This window comes from Centroberyx affinis, unplaced genomic scaffold (genome assembly GCF_046629955.1).
Source record: "Centroberyx affinis isolate AG114_WGS23_722 - 3 ecotype Tasmania unplaced genomic scaffold, CSIRO-AGI_Caff_v1 ptg000801l_1, whole genome shotgun sequence".
Classification (NCBI taxonomy): domain Eukaryota; kingdom Metazoa; phylum Chordata; class Actinopteri; order Beryciformes; family Berycidae; genus Centroberyx; species Centroberyx affinis.
The window spans coordinates 237,603-258,762 of NW_027279405.1; the positions used below are offsets into that span (position 1 = coordinate 237,603).

The 21,160-nt window shown below is 42.4% G+C and overlaps 1 protein-coding gene across 1 annotated transcript; it reads left to right on the forward strand.

Moving 5' to 3' along the window:
• Positions 1 to 112: 112 nt before the first annotated feature.
• Positions 113 to 21,160, forward strand: actn2b (actinin, alpha 2b). The gene is given in 22 exon segments (XM_071520448.1): positions 113 to 238; positions 4,492 to 4,606; positions 4,884 to 5,003; positions 5,178 to 5,264; positions 5,548 to 5,635; positions 6,242 to 6,320; positions 9,725 to 9,806; positions 10,440 to 10,525; positions 10,781 to 10,873; positions 11,309 to 11,539; positions 11,988 to 12,135; positions 12,466 to 12,616; positions 15,744 to 15,852; positions 16,817 to 16,957; positions 17,330 to 17,423; positions 17,426 to 17,511; positions 17,860 to 17,994; positions 18,394 to 18,573; positions 18,868 to 19,014; positions 20,278 to 20,343; positions 20,496 to 20,654; positions 21,002 to 21,160. Coding segments are annotated over 22 exon segments (2,682 nt in total).

The following is a 21,160-nucleotide window of genomic DNA, read 5'->3' on the forward strand; positions in this document are numbered from 1 at the left end:
GCTATCACGTCCGTAACATTACAGTTAACCCAGCTGTCCGTCCAACATAAAAAAAAGAGTCCTGAAGGATAATATACAGTTGAGTTTCGGGGGAATTAAAAAGTGTGGCACAATGATGACCCAGGTGGAGACCACGGTGCACTATGACAACGGCTACGAGGATGAGTACATGATGCAGGAGGACGAGTGGGACAGGGACATGCTGCTGGACCCGGCCTGGGAGAAACAGCAAAGGAAAGTAAGTAAAGAAAAGCGACAGAATACTAACAAAAAACTGCTGAATAAATTTACTTTACGCACCAGACATAAAGGAGAATTTGTGGTAGTGCATTTAGGCTATTTGTCTGAATTTTCTAGAAATACATTAATTGGATTAGGCGTTATTCCTGTTGAACTCATATAAATATTATAAACTGCCAGTGAGCTTCTTTAGTTTCTGGTATGTGGATTCAGCCAGCTCTCTTGGGACCAGTGTCAACCAGAATAATAAAATAGAACTTCTGGTAACGATTTTCAGAATAAAACCCATATTGACAAACATATGTTTTAAACGCGTTTGAGTAGGCTAATATAAATTGAAAATAAAGAATACATTAAAAAAAATAAATCTGTAAATATAAATACATTCTGCTTCTGTTTTCATCAAGTAACAAATTTTGCGCTTTTATTTTGAAGGCAAAATCGCCTAACTTCCGGTATTATTCTGGCTGCGTGTGGCTGACTTGACGCAGCCAGAGGCCAGGGAGGCTGTCCTGGCTCGCGCTTGACGGACGGATGCGGTGGGTACCAGCTAACAATAGCTCCGCGCGCGGCTCTCCAGACTGTTGCCATTCCACTGATACGCCCGGAATGCGAGCTGTCAACAGATGCTCCTAACACATGATGACGCTCTTGGGATTAGAATGGATGCTATATCTAATTTTAACCTCGGGACCAAAAGGCATTATAGTAGGGTTAATCCAGTGTCCTTGGTGCGGAATTCTTTTGTTTATAGAAACCGCGCAAAAATATTGTACCAGCACCAGCGGCAGCCGTCTGAATATAGTCCTGCCACTCTGTCAGTTGGTTTTAGGGCTTTAAAGTCGGCCTGCGCCTTAACTGCAGCTCTTTTCACAACTGGAGGCCATCAACTTCAGCTCCATGGCCTATAGGGACAGCTCAGCTCATGACAAAACTGTATTTTTGGTAACACACAGCAGCAAAATGCCAGCCAAGAGCCTAGTCCATTTTCCAGCGTTAATAAGTGTTGATTTTTCCAGTGATAATTATTTGGAGTTGACAAGAGTTGACTGGAGAGTTGCTTGTTCGCTCATAGAGCTGATAATACTCTGGGTCAGCTGTTCAAAACTATCTAAAAGTGTTAAATGACCTCTGATGGGTGTGGTCCTATATAAACACTGGCACAGTGTTGGTTTTTACACTCTCAAAGTTCAATCAACACTGATTATTTTGCTGATTCTTACCTGGCCCAAATGAAATAGATTTTGACTGCCTTGAGCATGTTATACGCTGTTTAGTCCCGATTCATCCTTGGCATACACAATTCCCCTGTTGTAGCAGGAGAGCAGTAGTGTTGGCAGAAGGCATTTGTTGGCACTATAAAGGATACTCCATCAGGCGCCACAGCAGCGTCTTAAGGAAAGAGGCCTTAATTAGCTTTTCCTAATCATTTCCCTCCCATAGCCTTAATCCTCTTAGCCAGTTAGAGCCACGGTGCAGAAGGGGTGGAATTGGGCTGCGCTTATTTTAAGTCTTGTTGGCAACTGCGGTAGTTTTCATTGCTTCTTAATGTGCCAAAGCTTATGTGACCAGATCAGGTGTGCTATTACCTGACAGGTTTATCAAGGGGATTGCTAGAAGCTAAGCCTTCACTGCTGATTTGTGTAACTGAGAGAAATAATTGTAATGGATGACTCAGGAGAGTTTGGCCAAATCTGCACTGCCAGGCTACTCCGATTAATGATGAAGTAAAAAGTGTGACATCGGATTAAGGCAAGGCAAGGCAAGTTTATTTATGTAGCACATTTCCTATACAAAGGCAATTCAAAGTGCTTTACACAAGGTATATAAGACATTAGATAAGAAATACAGGATAAGATAAATAAAACAAACAAATCAAAAGAGATAATAAAGTGTATAAGAAGAGAGAATAAATTAAGGGTGAATTAGGGGTGAATAAGGTAAATGGAAGATGAAATGAATAGAAAATGAGAAAACTGATCCATTTATAAGAGCCTGTCTTTTCGGATGTCAGGGCTCTCCTCTGACTCCACCATCTCGCCCTCATATATCATAACAGTGGAATTGCAGTCAAACACTCAGTAGTCATTTATTTTCCATCCCCTGGACGCCTTATACAGCCAGGCTCTGACCTAGTGCGGCCTCAAAGGCATCAGCCAGCTCAGTGACAGGGGTGGTTCTCTCTGGATGTGATTCATAAATATTTTTAGCTGTAATCGTCAGTGGTCAGTAGTGCTGGTAAAGGGGGGGTGGGGGTGGTGGAAAGTGGGCGGCAGGGCTCTGTGACTGCAGCAGGGTCAGATATGAAGAGCCGGCTAGCCAGCCAGCAACATTTTTTTTAAGGAGGGCAGCGGTTCAATGTCACATACACCCGGGGGTCTCTCTCAGGCTGGAATGTGATGGCCTTTATTACAAAGCCTCTAATATTCCCTTTCTTGCACAGGACCTCCAAAGGGGAAGCCTGTGTGGGCAGCTGGGTGGGCGTTAGGCACCCATATACAGTACGGCCCTCCTGGCTGCAAGGCTGTGTAAGAACTGTGTAAAGGTCTTAACCCCTTGAACTCTGATTTTCACCTTAAATTTCCCCTTAACTAGCTTCAGAGTTAGAAAAAAAATGTTTTTGTGTCACATACATCTTCTGTATCTGCTAGCTTCAACGCTTCATTGAATTTATATCACGGGTGAGTGAAATATTCTAACCCAAGATGCCATTTTTTTTGGGCTACACCATTACATCAAATGGAATAAAATCTAGATGACTTTTGCATCATTTTATTCATATTTCCATGTAATTCAACATGACATATTTGGTATATTTGGAAACCTTGGGATCTTGACTAGAATTTAAAATAAAGTTCTGTGGGTTTGTACAAAGCTTGGCCACGCAAGATGTGTTTGTAATGATGGTGCGGTTGGACCGGCAGGGTGGAAGAGGTTAAGGAAATGGGAAACTCTCTCAGTCAGACCCATCGTCTGTGTGAGGGTGAGCACAATGTCATCAAGGCAGCTTACATTACAGTATGATCAATGTGTTGATTAGCTCACTGCTTTGGGCACCTAGAAGCAGAGAGATCACATTTCTGCAGCCTAGTTACACGGCTCTGTAGGAGATATGGTTAACATTTTCAACAATATGAAATTTCTATTTATCCCCCTATGTGGCATATCCTTGAAATTACCTATTTATTGGAATTTTGGATTATATTCCCATCCTTTATCCATGCCTGCCTTTGCCTGCCATACTGTACCTTAACACAGTAATGCGTGTAACCTGGAAGAACACCATACAAATATTGTGATAAAGCTATCTCCTTGCAGCTGATCATATTTTGAGTGTCAAAATAGTGAGAGAAAGTGATGTGAGGGCAGAACATGCTCCCATATCCACGTGACATTTTCATTCATCTTGACACAGCGAGACGTTTTGACGTTTTCCTCCCCGTCTCTTATCATGAGGCACACCAGACCGGTCTAAATTTAACACCTTATATCAGTCGGAATGCACTCTGTGGTCTGCTGGCAGCTTTCGTCGGTACAGTGCTGATCGCCCGTGAACCCTGCTGCTGGCTATTGAAAGACTTACATATAAAAATAGGAGGAGAAAGACAATGATCCTGTCTAAACTCGTCTTACATTATTCCAGTACAACACGTGGACCGCATATTACAGCACATTTGCTCTGATAATTGTTCGCCGTCTGCTTTGGAAAGACTGGCGTTTTGAAACAGGATGTATGCCACTGTAGGAAAAAGTTGAAATCGAACACCAAGGGGTCAGCAGACCCTCAACACATAGGTTAATCTCAAAATGTGGCACTGGTCAGAGAGGCTAATGGTTGATATGATATATGGCGTTTTAGCAAAGACTTGTTAAGCTGTAGAGACGAATATAATGCTTATCAAGTAATCCATGTACCATTAGGAAGATGTTCAGTTGAAAAAGAACAAAAGCCCAACTTGCTTTTAGGAGTTTGCTTTTCAAAATGGTTTTTATACATTCATAACAACTTAGTGGTGAAATGATATCACTCCATGTTTGAATGAATACCTGTTTTTTTCTGCTCTCTGTTCTCTGCCACTCATTCTCATATCTGTGTTTTACAGAAGTTACAGGTTGCAACTTTACAGAAGTTAGCAAAACTTCACAGGAATTGCAGAATACTTTTAATCACAGACTATTATACATTGGCATGGTGACATTTAAAGTTGTCACATCCACATTTGATTGACCTGAGTCTCCCTTCCCTGGTAGACCTTCACAGCCTGGTGTAACTCCCACCTGAGGAAAGCAGGGACACAAATTGAAAATATTGAGGAGGACTTCAGGAATGGACTCAAACTCATGCTGCTGCTGGAAGTTATCTCAGGTCAGATGGCATGTGGCTCAACCTGCTAAAAGAGACATTTCTATCATAACTCAAGTTTTCTTAGTTGATATATAATTTATCCTTGATCACTTGTGATGCTACACCAGTAGGATTATGTGCACCTTTTTAATTCACTTGGTACCAGTGAATTCAAAAGGTGCACATTATCCTACCCTCTCATCACTGTAGTCTTCACTGCTGTAGTTTATTTTGTTTATATTGTAATGAGCACATTAAATGACTTATTTGGCTCTGCCAAATTATGGTCCATCTGCAGGAGAGAGGTTACCCAAGCCAGATAGAGGGAAGATGCGTTTTCATAAGATTGCCAACGTCAACAAAGCACTGGACTTCATCACAAGCAAAGGAGTAAAACTGGTCTCCATTGGAGCTGAAGGTACCTGAACCCTTCCTGCACATATGAACGTATTATAGGTAGTTGGCTGTCCAATATGGACCCACATACATAGAATAATATCTATGAATGCCGTTGGCCGAGTGTGAACATTAAGTTAATGTTTTATTATACCCTTCAGTGATATCTGATGGTAACAGATTGTTTCTTTTTCAGAGATTGTGGACGGGAATGTAAAGATGACTCTCGGAATGATCTGGACCATCATCCTCCGCTTCGCCATTCAGGACATTTCTGTGGAAGGTGACATTATAAGATTCAAATCTAGTGAGACAGGTGTCACTAATAGGTTTTCTATAGATGCTGTGGCCACAGAATGCGGAGACATGTGGGAATTACAATAGCTGAATGGCAACATGTGATAATTGTTCAATATACATTTGGGTCTCATGCAACCTGTGATCACCTGAGCAAAGGCAAGTCTTGGAATACATCAAAACAGAGAATTGTAGGATAGTGTATAAGAACAAATCACAGACCATAGTGTACACTTCTTTACATTTCTGGCAATCCACTCTTTCCTCAGAAACATCTGCCAAGGAAGGCCTTCTCTTGTGGTGCCAGAGAAAGACTGCCCCCTACAGGAATGTCAATGTCCAAAACTTCCATGTCAGGTGAGTCTCATTATATACATGTCATGGCATATTCCAAGTAAATGAATGATTAGTGTAAAAGCCGACTCAATAAACAAATAGAGAAAAAGGCCTTTGTACTCAGGATTGATAACATAAATAGTACTTACATGCCTTAGAGACAGTGATATGAATATTTAGTTTTGAGCAGTCAGAAATGTCAAGTAAAATGATTACTTTTCTTGCCAGACACTTTGAGGGAAAAATGATTTGCACAGATTGTGCTAATATAATCAAATGACACCCTCCCATGGTGTGAATCTAATTGAATGGCATCCTCACATGATGTCCCATTAAATTTTGCAAAATAGCAGATAGATTAGCATAATTTCAGCATCATCAGATAGCATTGTGCCAGTACTCAGATCTTCATGAAGCTGACCTTCACCAGCACAAAGCATGAGGACTTGAGCCTGGTATCAGCAAAATGCCTGTTACTGTTACACCTTTACCCCAAATAGTTAATGCAGGAACTGAATACAGGGAAGTTCTTCACTCAGGGGCAACTTCACCTCTGAGTCTAGCAGATTGCCTCTTTAAACTCTGAAGTCTGACATGTTGGTTCTCTCTGCTCATTGGCTGGTGAAGCTGGAAGGACGGCCTGGCCTTCTGCGCCCTGATTCACAGACACAGACCCGACCTCATCGACTACTCTAAGCTCAACAAGGTGTCCAGTGTGGCCTCACTTGTAACCAGGATGCTGTGTATCAACCCCAATCACTAACAGATTAATGTCCACAAAATTAACATTTCTGTCTCTTTCACAGTGTGAATTAACGGAAATGAACACAAACTGAAATCAGAATAATGACTCTTCGGGTTGCTGTAGATTAAATGTTGTCTTACCTGCGTTGTGAAACACTGAAGAAAATTGAAGGACTAGAGTTGTATGCCATCTTTGACTCACGTCCTCTCTCCACCGCACACGTTTTATTTTGCAATGCTCATCTGGTTGTCTGTTTTGGGCTCTCTAAGCTGGAAGGATGGGCTGGCGTTCTGTGCCTTGATCCAGAAACACAGACCGGATCAAGTACCATAGTCTGAAGGTACTGTAGGAACAGTGCAGCATAGTGTTTGGTCCAGAGATTGTAAATGACCTTAGGTGATGTCAGCCTTCCATTTTATGGGAAGTGAAGTCCAGGCAGTTGCACGCAGTATGTAGTGTGCAGTAATTTACTGTGTAGTGCGGATTGCTGTAGATTAATAGCATTTCATTTGGATGGTGGCTACATTCTTAATTTACTCTATGGATATTACGTGTCTACTTCACAGCAGGATGTTGTTTATCCTAATCGTTGCATTCAATTAGTCTAACTTCATCCCTCATTACATTTAAATGTAGTGTATCCTTTCAGCATAATAAGCCTGATTCAGACCTTCACTTAAGTTTGTTTTTATGTTTACTGAGGCAGATACCACGCTTGATTTACTCACGGGGAAACATGGCCTCCTGCAAGATGCAAGCTTTAAGTGATGAATATGTAAATCAAAGTGTGTCTACCTTCACATTATGATATATGGGTTTAGATTTTTGACTTAAGTCCATTTGTGTGTGCCTTCCGTTATGCATCTAAAACCCTGCAATATGTCTAGCACTCCCATCAGATAATGAGCTAATATTTGCATACTACTAAATGCAAAATACATCAAAAGATATAAATTGCTCAGTCACAAAAACGTGGAGGAAATTAATTAGACTGTGCAACACTTTTGATTGGTCTCTGAATACTTGGAATGGTGTTTAAAGTAGACTACCAGTGGGCTGGAGTGTGCCAAATCATTTAAATGTGCTGGGTTTAACAGATACCCAGGGTGCCCAAGTGCCTCGATCAATGAGCTGTGTGGCTGATTTGCAGCTGACAGCCCTCACGTGTTTCTTCAGGTACCATGCGCTCTCTCCATCCTGGTGACAGGTGCTGTGTCAGCCAGACAGGGTGGCCAGGGATGTTTCAAGTCTCTGTCTTCTATTTCCCTGCATAGTTCTTAATGACAATGAGCATATATAGCCCAATATATTGGCCAAACACTGATGTGCAAGGACAGAATCCATCATGTTGCTTTCCCAACGTCATAGATGCCTTCAACTGTACACATGTGACCATCAGGGTGCAGGAACAAGCTTATATATATCTATTTAAAATAGGAAGAGACGACATTCCATGAACATTCAATCAGCATGTGATGCAGACATGACCATAACAAGTGATCAATGCAATTGGAGAGTGGCTTGTTTGTATGTTGAGTAGGAAGCACTTGTCATAAAGAAAGTCCTTTTGATATAAAACTTATCTTTGAAGTATCAAATTATTTCAATTATTTCTTACAGGCAAAAACTCGCAATAGACTAGATTTCAGATTTTATAAAGGATATTTATTATGATTATATCCAATTAATGTCCCAAAAGCAAGTTGCAAATGAATCTTTGTGTGCCATTGTCCTAACCAAAACTAAATTAAAACACATGGCATTTAAAAGCAATGCCCCAGCAGAAAGACATGAAAAATGAGAAAAGGTCATGGCCTGATTTTTCACCATACCAATGGGAAAGATATAGAAACGTCTGACTAGTGGGCTTGTTAAACTCAAATGTGCAATTCTCAGTTGTTTGGATCTCAATCTCAGTTGACAACTTTACGCAGTCCAGATGGGGCCCAAAATGCATATAATATGTAAACACTTAAGCTGATAACGAGGAGTGACATTTTCATCTGTTTTGGAAACAGAGTAGCTCTCTGAGTCCTTTGTGCTTTTCCCCATCCGACTCACTGACCTGGCTTGGTCTTGACCCTGAATAGACACAGAAACCTGAGCCTAGTCCCTGCAGAGCCCGGGCTTAGCTTTACCTCTGCTGTCACATACTGTACCGCTCCTGATTGAGAATAATGGGAATAGACATGACAAGCCTACAAAATGGCAACTGTGATATTTAGCGGTCATTGTTACGTGTTGGGCTCTAATCTAAGGTGTCATTCTGTAAGGTTTCTATGTAGTAGGAGTAGGAATGGGCATTTATATAGACTGTAATGGAAGCATTAGTTAGGGAGCCTACACACACTCACAGTCTCTCTCTCTCTCTTGACTACTCTTTCTCACTCTGTCTATCTCTTTCGCACACACACACATACACACACACACACACACTCATTCACACCTCGACTTTCCAATGCAGCTTAAACTGCCAGGAGACAGTTGCATCGTGCGCCAGTCAGCTGTTGAGTCTGGCTCCAGGTGAGTGTGTTCGTTAAGCTCAGAGTGTTATAGCCTGCTGAAACGGCACTGGGCAGGGAGGGACCAGCGCACAAACACGCACACACACACACACACATACAACACACAGGCCTTGGGGTACCCTTCTATCCATCCATCCCTCCATCCTGCCATCAATCTATCACTCCATCCATCCGTCTATCTGCCCTGCACTGGATCTGTGAGCAGCTGGCCTTGTCATGTAATGTGTCACCCCTCCCCACCCCAGTGGAGACAGAGATAAGGACAATAGCAGCAGCATGATAGCATGATCCCTGTACCCCCATGCACACTAAGCACTCTCACTGACTCACTCTGCCCCATTAGCAGGGGAGGGTTTACTGTCAGCTGTTGGCCTAATGCACACCTCCCAGTGTTTCCAAACGCTGGGCATTTCTCCTGTCAGATTAACTTGTGTGAGAAAAGCAAATGTCTATGATTAAAGTTCTATAATTTCAAAAAGCCTTTCAGATTAAAGCCTGATATCTACAAAATTAAATTTTTGGAATTGAGAAACATTCTATTGTATATTTTCCCATTGAGACCCAATGCATTTTTCAAAAATATGCATACAGGTTTTGGTTTCATGGATCCTAGAGTGATGATAGTTAATCAGCATGTGAAGGACCTAATAAACATGTGACAACAGTTCATGTGAAAAAAATAGCACTATCAAATAGAAATTTGAAATTTGTAATCAAAATAAAAGTGCATTAAGGTGGTCAGGGTGTATAATGTGTCCACCATAGTGTAGAGGTCAGCACAGAGGCATTTTAAGTCCGCCATTGCTGTGCAGTGATGTAGCATTGTGTTTCTTTATTTAGGATGATCCTCTGGGGAACCTGAACCTGGCTTTCGACATTGCAGAGAAACACCTGGACATTCCCAAAATGCTGGATGCAGAAGGTAATGTTTTATGGAATAGCAAGACCTAACATGGATGAATGGATTCAAGATTTTAACTCTCACATCTTCTGTGAGATATGTGTTTGTCCAACTGCTACAACATGAACTTCGCTGTGTGTATTATTGGAGGGCTTTTTTTGCACTGGTCTCCCTCACACAGATGTAGCCAGCAAACTATTTTTCTACTTATATGTCCAGCTTTCACAGAGTTTCAGGGTTACAGAAGGTGAGAACACTTTTAAGTCGTCATATTGCAAAGCCTTTCATTGTTCCTGCTTTGATGACTGCATCAGATTCACTCCAGTTGGTTTGAACATGAAATGATGCACAAAATAATGCCCACAAATGTCTGTGTTGATAATTCAAGTTAAGGATGCTCCATTTAATCCTGCCAGAAGGTTTGCTTTTCCCTCATTTAACACCAACTGAATGCTACCTCAATCAGTCAGCCATGCAAACCATGAAATAAAAACAAACCATATTCCCAAAAGTAGCTTCCAAAGAATAGGAGCAGACTCCAAATGGATGTGTTGTTTCTGTTTTCCTCCAGAAAACCTCTGTCGTCCTCTTGTTCTTTTCCCCTTTCTCTTCCTCTCTTCCACCTTTGCCTTTTCCTCCCTCTCCATGCTACAGATATCATCAACACCCCTAAGCCTGATGAGAGAGCTATCATGACCTATGTGTCCTGCTTTTACCATGCTTTTGCTGGAGCCGAGCAGGTATAACATTACCAATTTGTGTTTTTAAATGAGGTAGCTATGTCTCTCTCATGTCCATACAGGTTATGAGAACAGTTTTAGCTGCGGAATTCTATTGTCAATTTAATTTTTGACATGGTTTTTTGAGCAATAAATACTGTATTGTGAGGATCGTGTTAGAAATAAATGATTGATGAGCATGGCACATTTTAATTTACTATAACTAGATCAGTCCTTTGCCCTGCTGCCATGTCTTCCCTCTCCCTCCACTTTCAGGCAGAGACGGCTGCAAACAGGATCTGTAAAGTGCTGGGTGTGAACCAGGAGAATGAGAAACTTATGGAGGAGTACGAGAGACTGGCCAGTGAGGTAAAGCAACATTTGAAGAGTATCATTAAAAAAAAAGATTTGAAAATAACACCTCCTCCCATAAGATGATGACACTCTGTGTAATGAAACCTTTGATTTTTGAAAGAGAGATTAAACTGTAGAACCTTTGTAGTAGTGGTATAAATATTACACTAGAGTCAGTACTCTGCCTCACACATAAAGTTAGTTTGAAGTAGTTTAATGACTCTGTTTACATCACATATTTCAAAGCCACAGTCCAATACAAGTACAGTTGAGTTAAATTTAAAAAAGTAATTTAACTCCAAAAACTTCTTCAATCCCCCGCTCCTGTATCCCTTTGCTGCTTCTACCTAAGACCCATTTTCTGAAGAAATGAATAATTCATGCTTGCTATCTCAACATGGAACTGTCTTGCCTCCTCACTTATTACCAAGTTGCCCTTGTGTCCCCCAGCTGCTGGAGTGGATCCGCCGCACCACTCCCTGGCTGGAGAACCGGACCCCGGAGAAGACCATGACGGAGATGCAGAGGAAACTGGAGGACTTCAGGGACTACAGGCGCATGCACAAGCCCCCTAAGGTGCAGGAGAAGTGCCAGCTGGAGATCAGCTTCAACACCCTGCAGACCAAGCTGCGCATCAGCAATCGTCCTGCCTTCATGCCCTCTGAAGGGAAGATGGTGTCTGTAAGTCACTCCATATTCCTCCTACTGTCTTTACCATTTTGAGTATAAGTTTGGCTCAGCTCATAATTCAACGATCAAAGGAGTATTCATGTTTGTTGTTGAATGTATACTTGTTTATGTCTCATCTTAGGGCAAATATTTGGGTTCTCCTATCTGAAATTAGGCTTCAAATCTTATATATGACACTAACAGGCTCTAGCTGTCTTCAGATAGAGTGGAGATGTTTTACACTGCTCTAAATAAAAGGAACAGGAACAGAAAAGCTGTGATATTAGCAAAATAATTTTTGTGCTTCTAAAAATGTCTTGTAACAAAAAGTGATTTATCAATTTTCCTTAATGTCAAAACATGTTTAATGATTGAAACATGAATGCCAAATGTTTTTTAAAGACTCACCACCATCTAATTTGCAGCAAGTATTTTTCACTGATGTTCTGTGTGTGTACAGGACATAGCCAGTGCATGGCAGGGCCTGGAGCAGGCAGAGAAGGGCTACGAGGAGTGGCTCCTCACAGAGATCCGTAGGCTGGAGAGACTGGACCACCTGGCCGAAAAGTTCCGCCAAAAGGCCACCAATCATGAGAGCTGGGCCAGCGGTCAGTCCTACATATATCTGGCTGTTTATCTGTCTGTGTGCCTGCTATCTCTCTCTGTTTTATCTAAAGGTCTGCACATCTGTCAGCCTGCACATCTGCATTATGTGTCCCTTATGAGATGGGATATAATGTTATTTAATCCTTCCAATGACATTAGCCTGTAGTGAACTGATGCAGTTCAGTTTCTCCAGCTGCTACACCCAAAGAAAGGCTGTGTTTAATACTAGCTCAACTAATAATCTCTGTTCCTTTCTCTTACCCCCTCTTCCTTCTGTGTGTGTGTGTGTGTGTGTGTGTGTGTGTGTGTGCGCGCGCATGTGTGATATTCAGGTAAAGAACTGATCCTCTCCCAGAAGGACTATGAAACGGCCACCCTGACAGAAATACGTGCATTGCTTCGGAAACACGAGGCTTTTGAGAGTGACCTGGCAGCCCATCAGGACAGAGTGGAGCAGATTGCCGCCATTGCACAGGAGCTAAAGTACGCACACTCCCTGTAGCAGAGGTTTTCAGTCATGTGTCATGGAGGCCTAAGAGTATGCAGAAGTTCACACCAGAGATGGGGGAACTAACTAGTAAAATTGCAGTGATGTTTTCTGTTTCTTTCTTGTAAAGGTTATTTTTATGGCATTTCTGCGTTATACAAAATTTATACAGTGTACAGCATACAGTGGGGATTGACTGGATAGTCAACAAAGGACATGTAGCAGATTCAAACCCACACCACTGCTCCTATATAATATGTGCCTTAGGCTAATGATCCACAAAAAACATTTGTTCTCTTTTTTCACACTTGGGATGGTGGAAGAAGAAAAAAACAAGTGGGAGGCATAGCAGTGCAAAAAAGACTTGAGTGGTTGAATGAGAGTGGTTGTCTGGTGGATTTTCAATGTCTGCAAAGTGTGATTTGCATGTGGGAGTGTTACCTTCATACCATGCTTTGCACCACTCTAAACCATTGCTGATAGACAGAGCAATTTACTGTATTTTGCAAAAGTATGTATGATAATGATTTGTAAAATAAGCGTACTGAAAACTTTGCCTTTACAGCTGAGTGCATTTCATTCAATATTTGAAGTGAACACAGGCTTAATGACATTTCCAATCAGTAATCAATGACTTCCACCTGTTCATCGTTACCTTCTCAGTCTGGGATTGGCCACAGACTGCTTCCTGTTTCATATTTAACCAAAGCTCTGAAGTACAGAGATAGCATTTCAGCACACTGGCATAATGGCTGCTTCGTTTCTTGCAAGGTATGTGTTGTTAAATGATTGTCCTTACTTTCTTCTGTGGTTCTTCTTATTGATGGATTAATGTTGTTATTATTTTTTTTTTGAGTCAAGCATTTGACCAAACTATATTCTTTCCTTACAGTGGATTGCTGCTTATTGCACTACTAAACTGGAATGTCCATTGCTTTCCTCTTAAAGGTAAGAGAATCAACATGAGCTAAAATGCCTTCATTGGTAAAATCTTATCTGAATTTCTTTAACTCTTACTGACTTCACTGGCTGAACATTTTAAATTTAACACTTTTTTTTTTTTTCCTTAGGTGGGAGCCAGCATGGACCTGTGTATGAGGGCAGCGTCACTAATGCTAAGAAGTCTCCCAGCCCCCATTATGGCTCATCCCCAAGTGCTGCTGATCGGAGCCTAAGTGATGGTTTAACTCATTCTACTTTCTCTGGCCCATATGTACCAATGGAGGAAGTGTATTCTGGTCCTGCTGAAACTGAGGCTTACCCAGCAAGCTACAACCCTGCTCACCACCCATCAAGTGTGTCTGCTGCTACCAGCCACTTTGTGTCCAGAAAATCTCAGCCTAGCATGGTCTTCCCTCCTCCCCCTCCACAGTTCCAGGCAGGTGAGCTGGATCACTACGAAGAAAGCTTTGAGCATGGAGGTTCCGAAAGTGAAATGGCAGAACTAAATGTGCCGCCGCCCTTCCCAGGATCTGGTCATCCACAAGGCTTCAAGTCTGGTGAGTTGACACACTATGACTCAACCTACGAGCATGGAGCTTCTGAGAGGGAAACGGAGGATGTATCTCCCGTGTCTCCTTACCAGCTGGCTCCTCAGCCAGGAGGCCCAGTGAGCATGAAGCCTGCCACTCTAGTCAAGCCAGCTAACCTAGAGTTTACTGGCGCTGCCCCTGAGCAGCCAGTCGCACAAATGCTAAGACCATTTCCAGGAAACCAATACTACCTCTTCCTGACTGGTCAGCTTCCTCCTGGCACAATCACTCACTACCAGTCTGACCATGAGCAGGGCGGGGACCACTGGCAAGATCTCCACTATGAGAGGTACCACTTCCCCATCAACCCACCTCCAATCCCCAGTCACAACCAGGATGCCCTGAGTGACTTTGGCTCTAGCCAGATGCCCCAGCAGCCTCTCCAACCAGTGTTGCCTTATGTTGCCCAAAGCTCTCAGCCAATCTCCAGTCCTGATGTCTACTCTGCAGCTAATGTGTACACAGGGGGTAAAGGTGGCTATAAATAGGCCTTGGATTAATGTGCTCTGAGATGTTGCCTGGTCATCTTGTGTACTGAAATTTAAATAAAATGGAATAAGTACTTTACTGTCTTATCCTTTGTTCCTCCAAATGTGTGACATTGGTTTAAATAGTACTTTGGGTTTTTTCTTGAACATCTCATTCTGAAAGTAATTCAACTAGCAATAGGAGTCTCTAAGGAGTGAGGCCACCTTGCCTTTCACGACAGACTTATTAGGGGAAATATGCTTGCACTCTGTGCTCCAGAACTTTTAATAAGGATCAATGATGAGGCTAGGGAAGCATTTACTTAATCATGGTGCAAACACCATGGCTCAGGAATGCATATAGTATCTGTCTGAAGCATAGGGTGCACCTGGTCCTGTAAAATGACCTTGGCTATTAACACAACATGCAGCACCATCACTGATTCAAATGACCATGTTTCACAGTTAACAACAATGCTAAGGGTGGAAGGCATTTAGATTTATCTAAATGTAAACTGAGATCTAGGAGAAATTCAATTTGTGGTGTCAAACTTTGATTTGTGCCTGCTGTTCATCTTTTGCTGATGCAGTTTAGAATGTTGCCCTGATTTCCAAGACAAAATGCCTCATTAAATCTTAAATTTGTGACTGATGCGCCTGCAATTCTTGTGCTGGTTATTTAATTGCCTCTCTTAAAGCTACATGCATAAGCTAATGCATACTGGCAATTGCTAAGCATTCAACTTAATCGCCTATAACCCACCTGTAGCTGCATTTTTTTAATTTTAATTACTCCAGAACTTGAAGTCCTTTTCATGCGATTTTCTATTTGTCCTCCCCTTATACTTGGCACCAGGGGGCGGTAAACTGTGACCATGTAATTTTATTTCAGTTCCATTTTAGGGGTTTCTCTCTAGTCCTACTTTAACTACAAAGGTTACAATGTTAAGAGTCAAATATTTGCCACTTTTCTCTGGCTCAGATTGGCTTTGTGGTCCACCACAAATGCCTAGACAGAGGGCAGGCACTTTAAAATGCATAGAAATTGGTGATTGGAAAGAAAAATAGCGTTGCACTCTTTACCACAGTTGAAACAAATTGCAGTCTGTGCCTTGTTTTCCCAGTGAGCTGGACTACCATGATGTGGCTGCTGTGAACCAGCGCTGCCAGAGCATCTGCGACTTGTGGGACCGTCTGGGAACCCTGACCCAGAAGAGGAGAGAGGCACTGGAGGTGAGGGCAGCAGTCAAGACTGTTCATAAGGATAAGAAGAAAATGGGCTATTGTCAGTGAACTGGTTAAGATGGAAAGCATTCAAGTCCACTTGCTCTCAAATTTTCCATACCAGCATAGGCTGCTCTGCATTAAAGTAATTGGATATTCAATTTGAGAGATTATTTTCCTGAATATGCTATGTTAGTAAATTCCCACAAGAGTGTGCTAAAGTTCCATAGTGACTAGTAGATGCAGAATGAAGTCGCCTCCAAAATCAACTGAATCAAAATTTTAATGTAAACATGTTTGGATGTCTGTGGATGACATCTGAGCAATGGAGACACCACTGATTTATGAGGGGAGATAATTGGATCCCCTGTAAGATCCCTGACCCAGATAACAGGGTAAAATGGAGGGGTGGAGGGGATAAAGGGGAAATAGATGTAAGAGGCCTGTGCTGGATGTGTCTGGCAGAAAGCCCACTAGCCACTTCCTCTGATCTGTGCCGGGCGTTCCGGACCTGCAAATGTGTGAGGGCCCGGGAAAAGGTCCAGGGATTAGTCTGAATGACAGGGACAGGGGTCTGCTTTCTGTCCATCTCCCCCTCCTTCCCACTCCCCACCGCTCCATCCTGAGGGGAGGGGTCCCTAATCCAGCTGGGACCACCGTGCCAAACTTTGGGGTTATCACGGCCATAACAATGTGATGCATCCTGGGATTAGTCATCCAAACAGGTGGCGGGATGTTTGTTTTGGGGTTTGTCTGTGAGATATGAAGACGATGATTCTTTTGTAGGTCAGTGTGAGCAGAGCAAAGCACTGAACTTTGGGTTTGGAGGTCTGGGTTCAATTCTCAGTAAGCTGTGTGTGTTCTTGCAGCATTTAAAATCCAGCATGGATAAGAAAAAGCATAAATCATACACACATAACATCTATTAAGCAATGTCTAATTGATGTAATTCCATTGTGCTTGGTCCTCCCAGCGGACAGAGAAGCTGCTGGAAACCATCGATCAGTTGTTCCTGGAGTTTGCCAAGAGGTCAGCCCCTTTCAACAACTGGATGGAAGGAGCCATGGAGGACCTGCAGGATATGTTTATAGTGCATACCATCGAAGAAGTCCAGGTAGGCTCACTCACACTAGGTTCTATTAGATTCTAGTTTTACTTTTCACAGTATTGTTGTCACACTGTGGAAAACGTCCAGGTAAGATTAACCTGCTCACATTTTTACCATGATGATAATTCAGCATTTGTTGATTGTTGTGAAGGCTTTATACTGTTGCCTTACATTATAAATATCAAATGTAATGGTGTGTAATGTAATGTAAAAGTTACCCCCCCCCCCCCACACACACACACACACACACACAATTTAATTATCTTCCATTACAATATTTTAGGAATAGATGTACTGTAGCTCCCGCACTTTCTGAATGAAGTGTCAGGATTTCTTTTCACTCCAATTCTCTCCATTCACCCTCACCTTCCCTTCCAGAGTCTAATCGCAGCTCATGAGCAGTTCAAAGCTACTCTCCCCGAGGCGGATGGAGAGAGACAGGCCATCGTGGGAATCCACAATGAGGTGCAGAAAATTTCCAGAGCTACGGGATCAAGGCCAACATCACCAACCCCTACAGCACCATCACTATTGAAGAACTTCTCAATAAGTGGGATAAGGTAGCAACAGCTTTAAATCTGACATACACACTTACACACATCCACACATCAAGGGAATAGTCTTAGATAAGAGTTTGCATTTCTGGCCATATAATAGTATTTACCACAAAAAAAGAACTAGGAGAGATTTAAGTTTTTTTTATTGTATTGAAAAAGTAAAAACGGTTGCTGCTCCAGAGCTATATCTCTGAATTGGAGGATTCAGTACCCAGTTGGGATCTAAGAGGTATAATTCAAAATAATAACAGTATACTAGCACGTTTCTTTTTTATGTAAATGGCTCTCTCCAGGAGGAGCCAGCCTTTCTGAATACTGACTAGGCCCACTCTGTATGTGTGTGTTTTCTAGGTGAAGAAGCTTGTTCCTCAGAGAGATGGCTCCCTCCAGGAGGAAATGGCGCGCCAGCATGCCCATGAAAGGCTGAGACGGCAGTTTGCTGCCCAGGCCAATCTCATTGGACCCTGGATACAGGCCAGGATGGAGGTTAGACATACAGGCTTCATGAGCAATTAGACAAATGTTTCTCTCCATCTAAACCAAAAATGACCTAAAAATACAAATTCATTGTATGTAATGGTGGCAAAAGGACGGCGGTTATTCTAATGATAATAGAAGAACATTGAGTAAAATTAATTTTTCTCCATGAAATGCTACAATTCTTAACAGAAGTTATTCTTATGCACAGATCATTGATCCCCCCCCCCCCCCCCCCCCCCCCCCACACACACACACACACACACACACACCACACACACACACACACACACACTCGTACTTGTTGTCATCAGTAAGCAAAACAACTGATCCTTAGACCAACATGTTCTATAATCAAATCTACTGGTCCAAAACCACGTTGGCTGTCCTGTGTGTGCTGTCCTGCAGGAGATTGGACGCTGCGCCCTGGAGCTAGGAGGGACGCTGGAGGACCAGATGACCCAGCTGAAGCAGTGCGAGCACGTCATCGTTGCCTACAAGCCCAACATCGACAAGTTGGAGGGAGACCACCAGCTAATCCAAGAGTCACTGATCTTTGATAACAAACACACCAACTACACCATGGAGGTACAGCACATGGGCAAATGGCAGACAGTCTTGCAAATATACATGCTCAGACATGCATTTGAACAAACACATGTAAAATATGTCCAAACGTGCAGTACAGACTCAAAAACACACATTAGCTATTCATTACAGCTGTGCAATGGATACTCACTCTCACACATGCAAATATGTATGTAAATATGCAGTTAGATATACAATGTTTGCTTAATATTTCAATATACAATATTCATAAAACTGTGTAAGGTGTGTCTTTTTTCATGTGTTAACATGCTTGCCCTGTCATCACATCAACAGCACATCCGTGTAGGCTGGGAGCTGCTTCTCACAACCATCGCCCGCACCATCAATGAGATTGAGACCCAGATCCTGACCCGGGACGCCAAGGGCATCAGCCAGCAGCAGATGAATGAGTTCAGATCCTCTTTCAACCACTTTGACCGGGTACAGTGATTCACTCACACAGATCCCCGCACTCCTTTATGATCCATTTGAGATAACCCAGCTGAAGCGGTGTGAGCACGTCATCAGCAGAGTAGCAGGGGGTAGCCTGGTATTTGGAGATGATCCTGTAGCTAACTGTAAGGTCCCAGGTTAGATCCCCCATGATCTCAAATGTCCACCCTGCAGTGGTTATAAAGACACTGAATCCTTACCAGCTCCAGGGGCGCTGCTCTGCAACTGAACCTGCATTTGACCCCAAGTGACTCCTGGTGGAGGGGGCAGATGAAAATTAAAATTTCTGTCCTTGGGCATCACTAGAATACCACAAAAAACTATTATAGGCAGCAGCTACTATCGTACTATGGGATGGCATGCCATATCTAGTTATACTTTGAGCATTCTTTGAGTCAGTCTTATAGCTTTGATAAAGATGCAATTATACTTTGCTATTCCTTAAAGCTACGTCCTTATGAATTCCTTAGATTTACAGTGAACCACAAGTTCTGAGTAGCAGTATGAATAATATGACTAACAACTACAAATATGGACACTAACAATGTTTTGCTGTGTTGATACCTTAGATAAGAAAAGTCTATGTCTGCAATTTAGTGTACATAGCTTATTGTCTACATCTGTGTGCACTTATATACACGAAAGAGACATCACAATACTAATTGTCTTGAGTGTGTGCAAGAAACTGGTAAACTGCATCATGAGGGTTTAAGGTTTGTCTCATATGGGGCACATGTGCAATGGCAAGCAGATTATTTTAACTATACTATAGATTATTATAATTTATTAAACTGACCACACCATCCATAATCCCTTATCACAAAAGACAAAATATGATGTGCTTAAATATGGAAGCCTTCTGCCTCGATGGCATGACCTGTATCACAGTGCAACATTCTCAGTTGTCGATGTTAGATTTTGGAAGAAGTTTGGAAACACTGTGTGTATTGCATAAGCCTAAGGAACTGAATCACACAAAACCAAGAAGCTGCTGTCTGGAGGCATGTGGTCCATTCTCTTACCTCTAGGATTTGATTTCCCAAGAGCAGTAAAATCATCTTTTCCCCATTGTCTTACCATCATGTTTAATGCAAGTTTTACATGCAAATTTTAAACAATGGGCTTTGCTTCTGATAGTACATTTATACACGTCTCCTAAAATTTTTCCTTTTTCCCTCCTTTTCCCCTAATATCCTCCTGTTCCTACCTTATGTCTTGTATGGTGAATGCATCTTTGGCCTCCACCTGTAGAAGAAGAATGGGGCGATGGACACTGACGACTTTAGAGCCTGTCTCATCTCCATGGGCTATGACTTGGTAGGATGTTTCAAGCGCTGTAAATGGATGGATGGGCTACTTTATCAATTGCAAAGATTTATGGAAAGAATTCTTCAATAATGTTTGCTTTTATTTTCTAAACCCACACATACTGTCCCTTCTCTGTCTACGACTGCCCATTCCTTTCTCAGGGAGAGGTGGAGTTTGCCCGTATAATGCTGGTGGTGGACCCCAGTGCCACTGGAATGGTCTCCTTCCAGTCTTTCATCGACTTCATGACCAGAGAGACCGCCGATACGGACACTGCAGAGCAGGTTGTGGCATCCTTCCGGATCCTGGCAGCTGACAAGGTGTGTGTGTGTGTGTGTGTTTCTGTTAGATTGGCACATGGACCCATATTCTTAGTGTCTAATGTAGTCTAGTCTAGCCATTATTTTCAACTCATCTTATTTCCAAGAAGTATCTGCCACGCTATGATGATTTATGATCTATAACTTTGTACATCAACTTAAATTGGAAAAAAGGGGATTTTAGCACAAAGCTTTTCATAAACCCAGTCCAACAAAGTTTACTTCTGCACTGCGAAGTGTCCCCGGTTGGATTCCCTCAACACAGCTCTACATTTGAAATAGTAGAGCTAGTAGACTCAGATCCATTCAGCATTCTGAATCACATTTTCTACTCCCCGTCATCGCAGCCCTACATCTTGGTGGAGGAGCTGAGGAGAGAGCTTCCCCCTGACCAGGCAGAATACTGCATCATGAGGATGCCTCCCCACACCGGCCATGGAGCGCCACCGGGGGCGCTAGACTACACTGCCTTCTCCACCGCCCTCTACGGAGAGAGCGACCTTTAA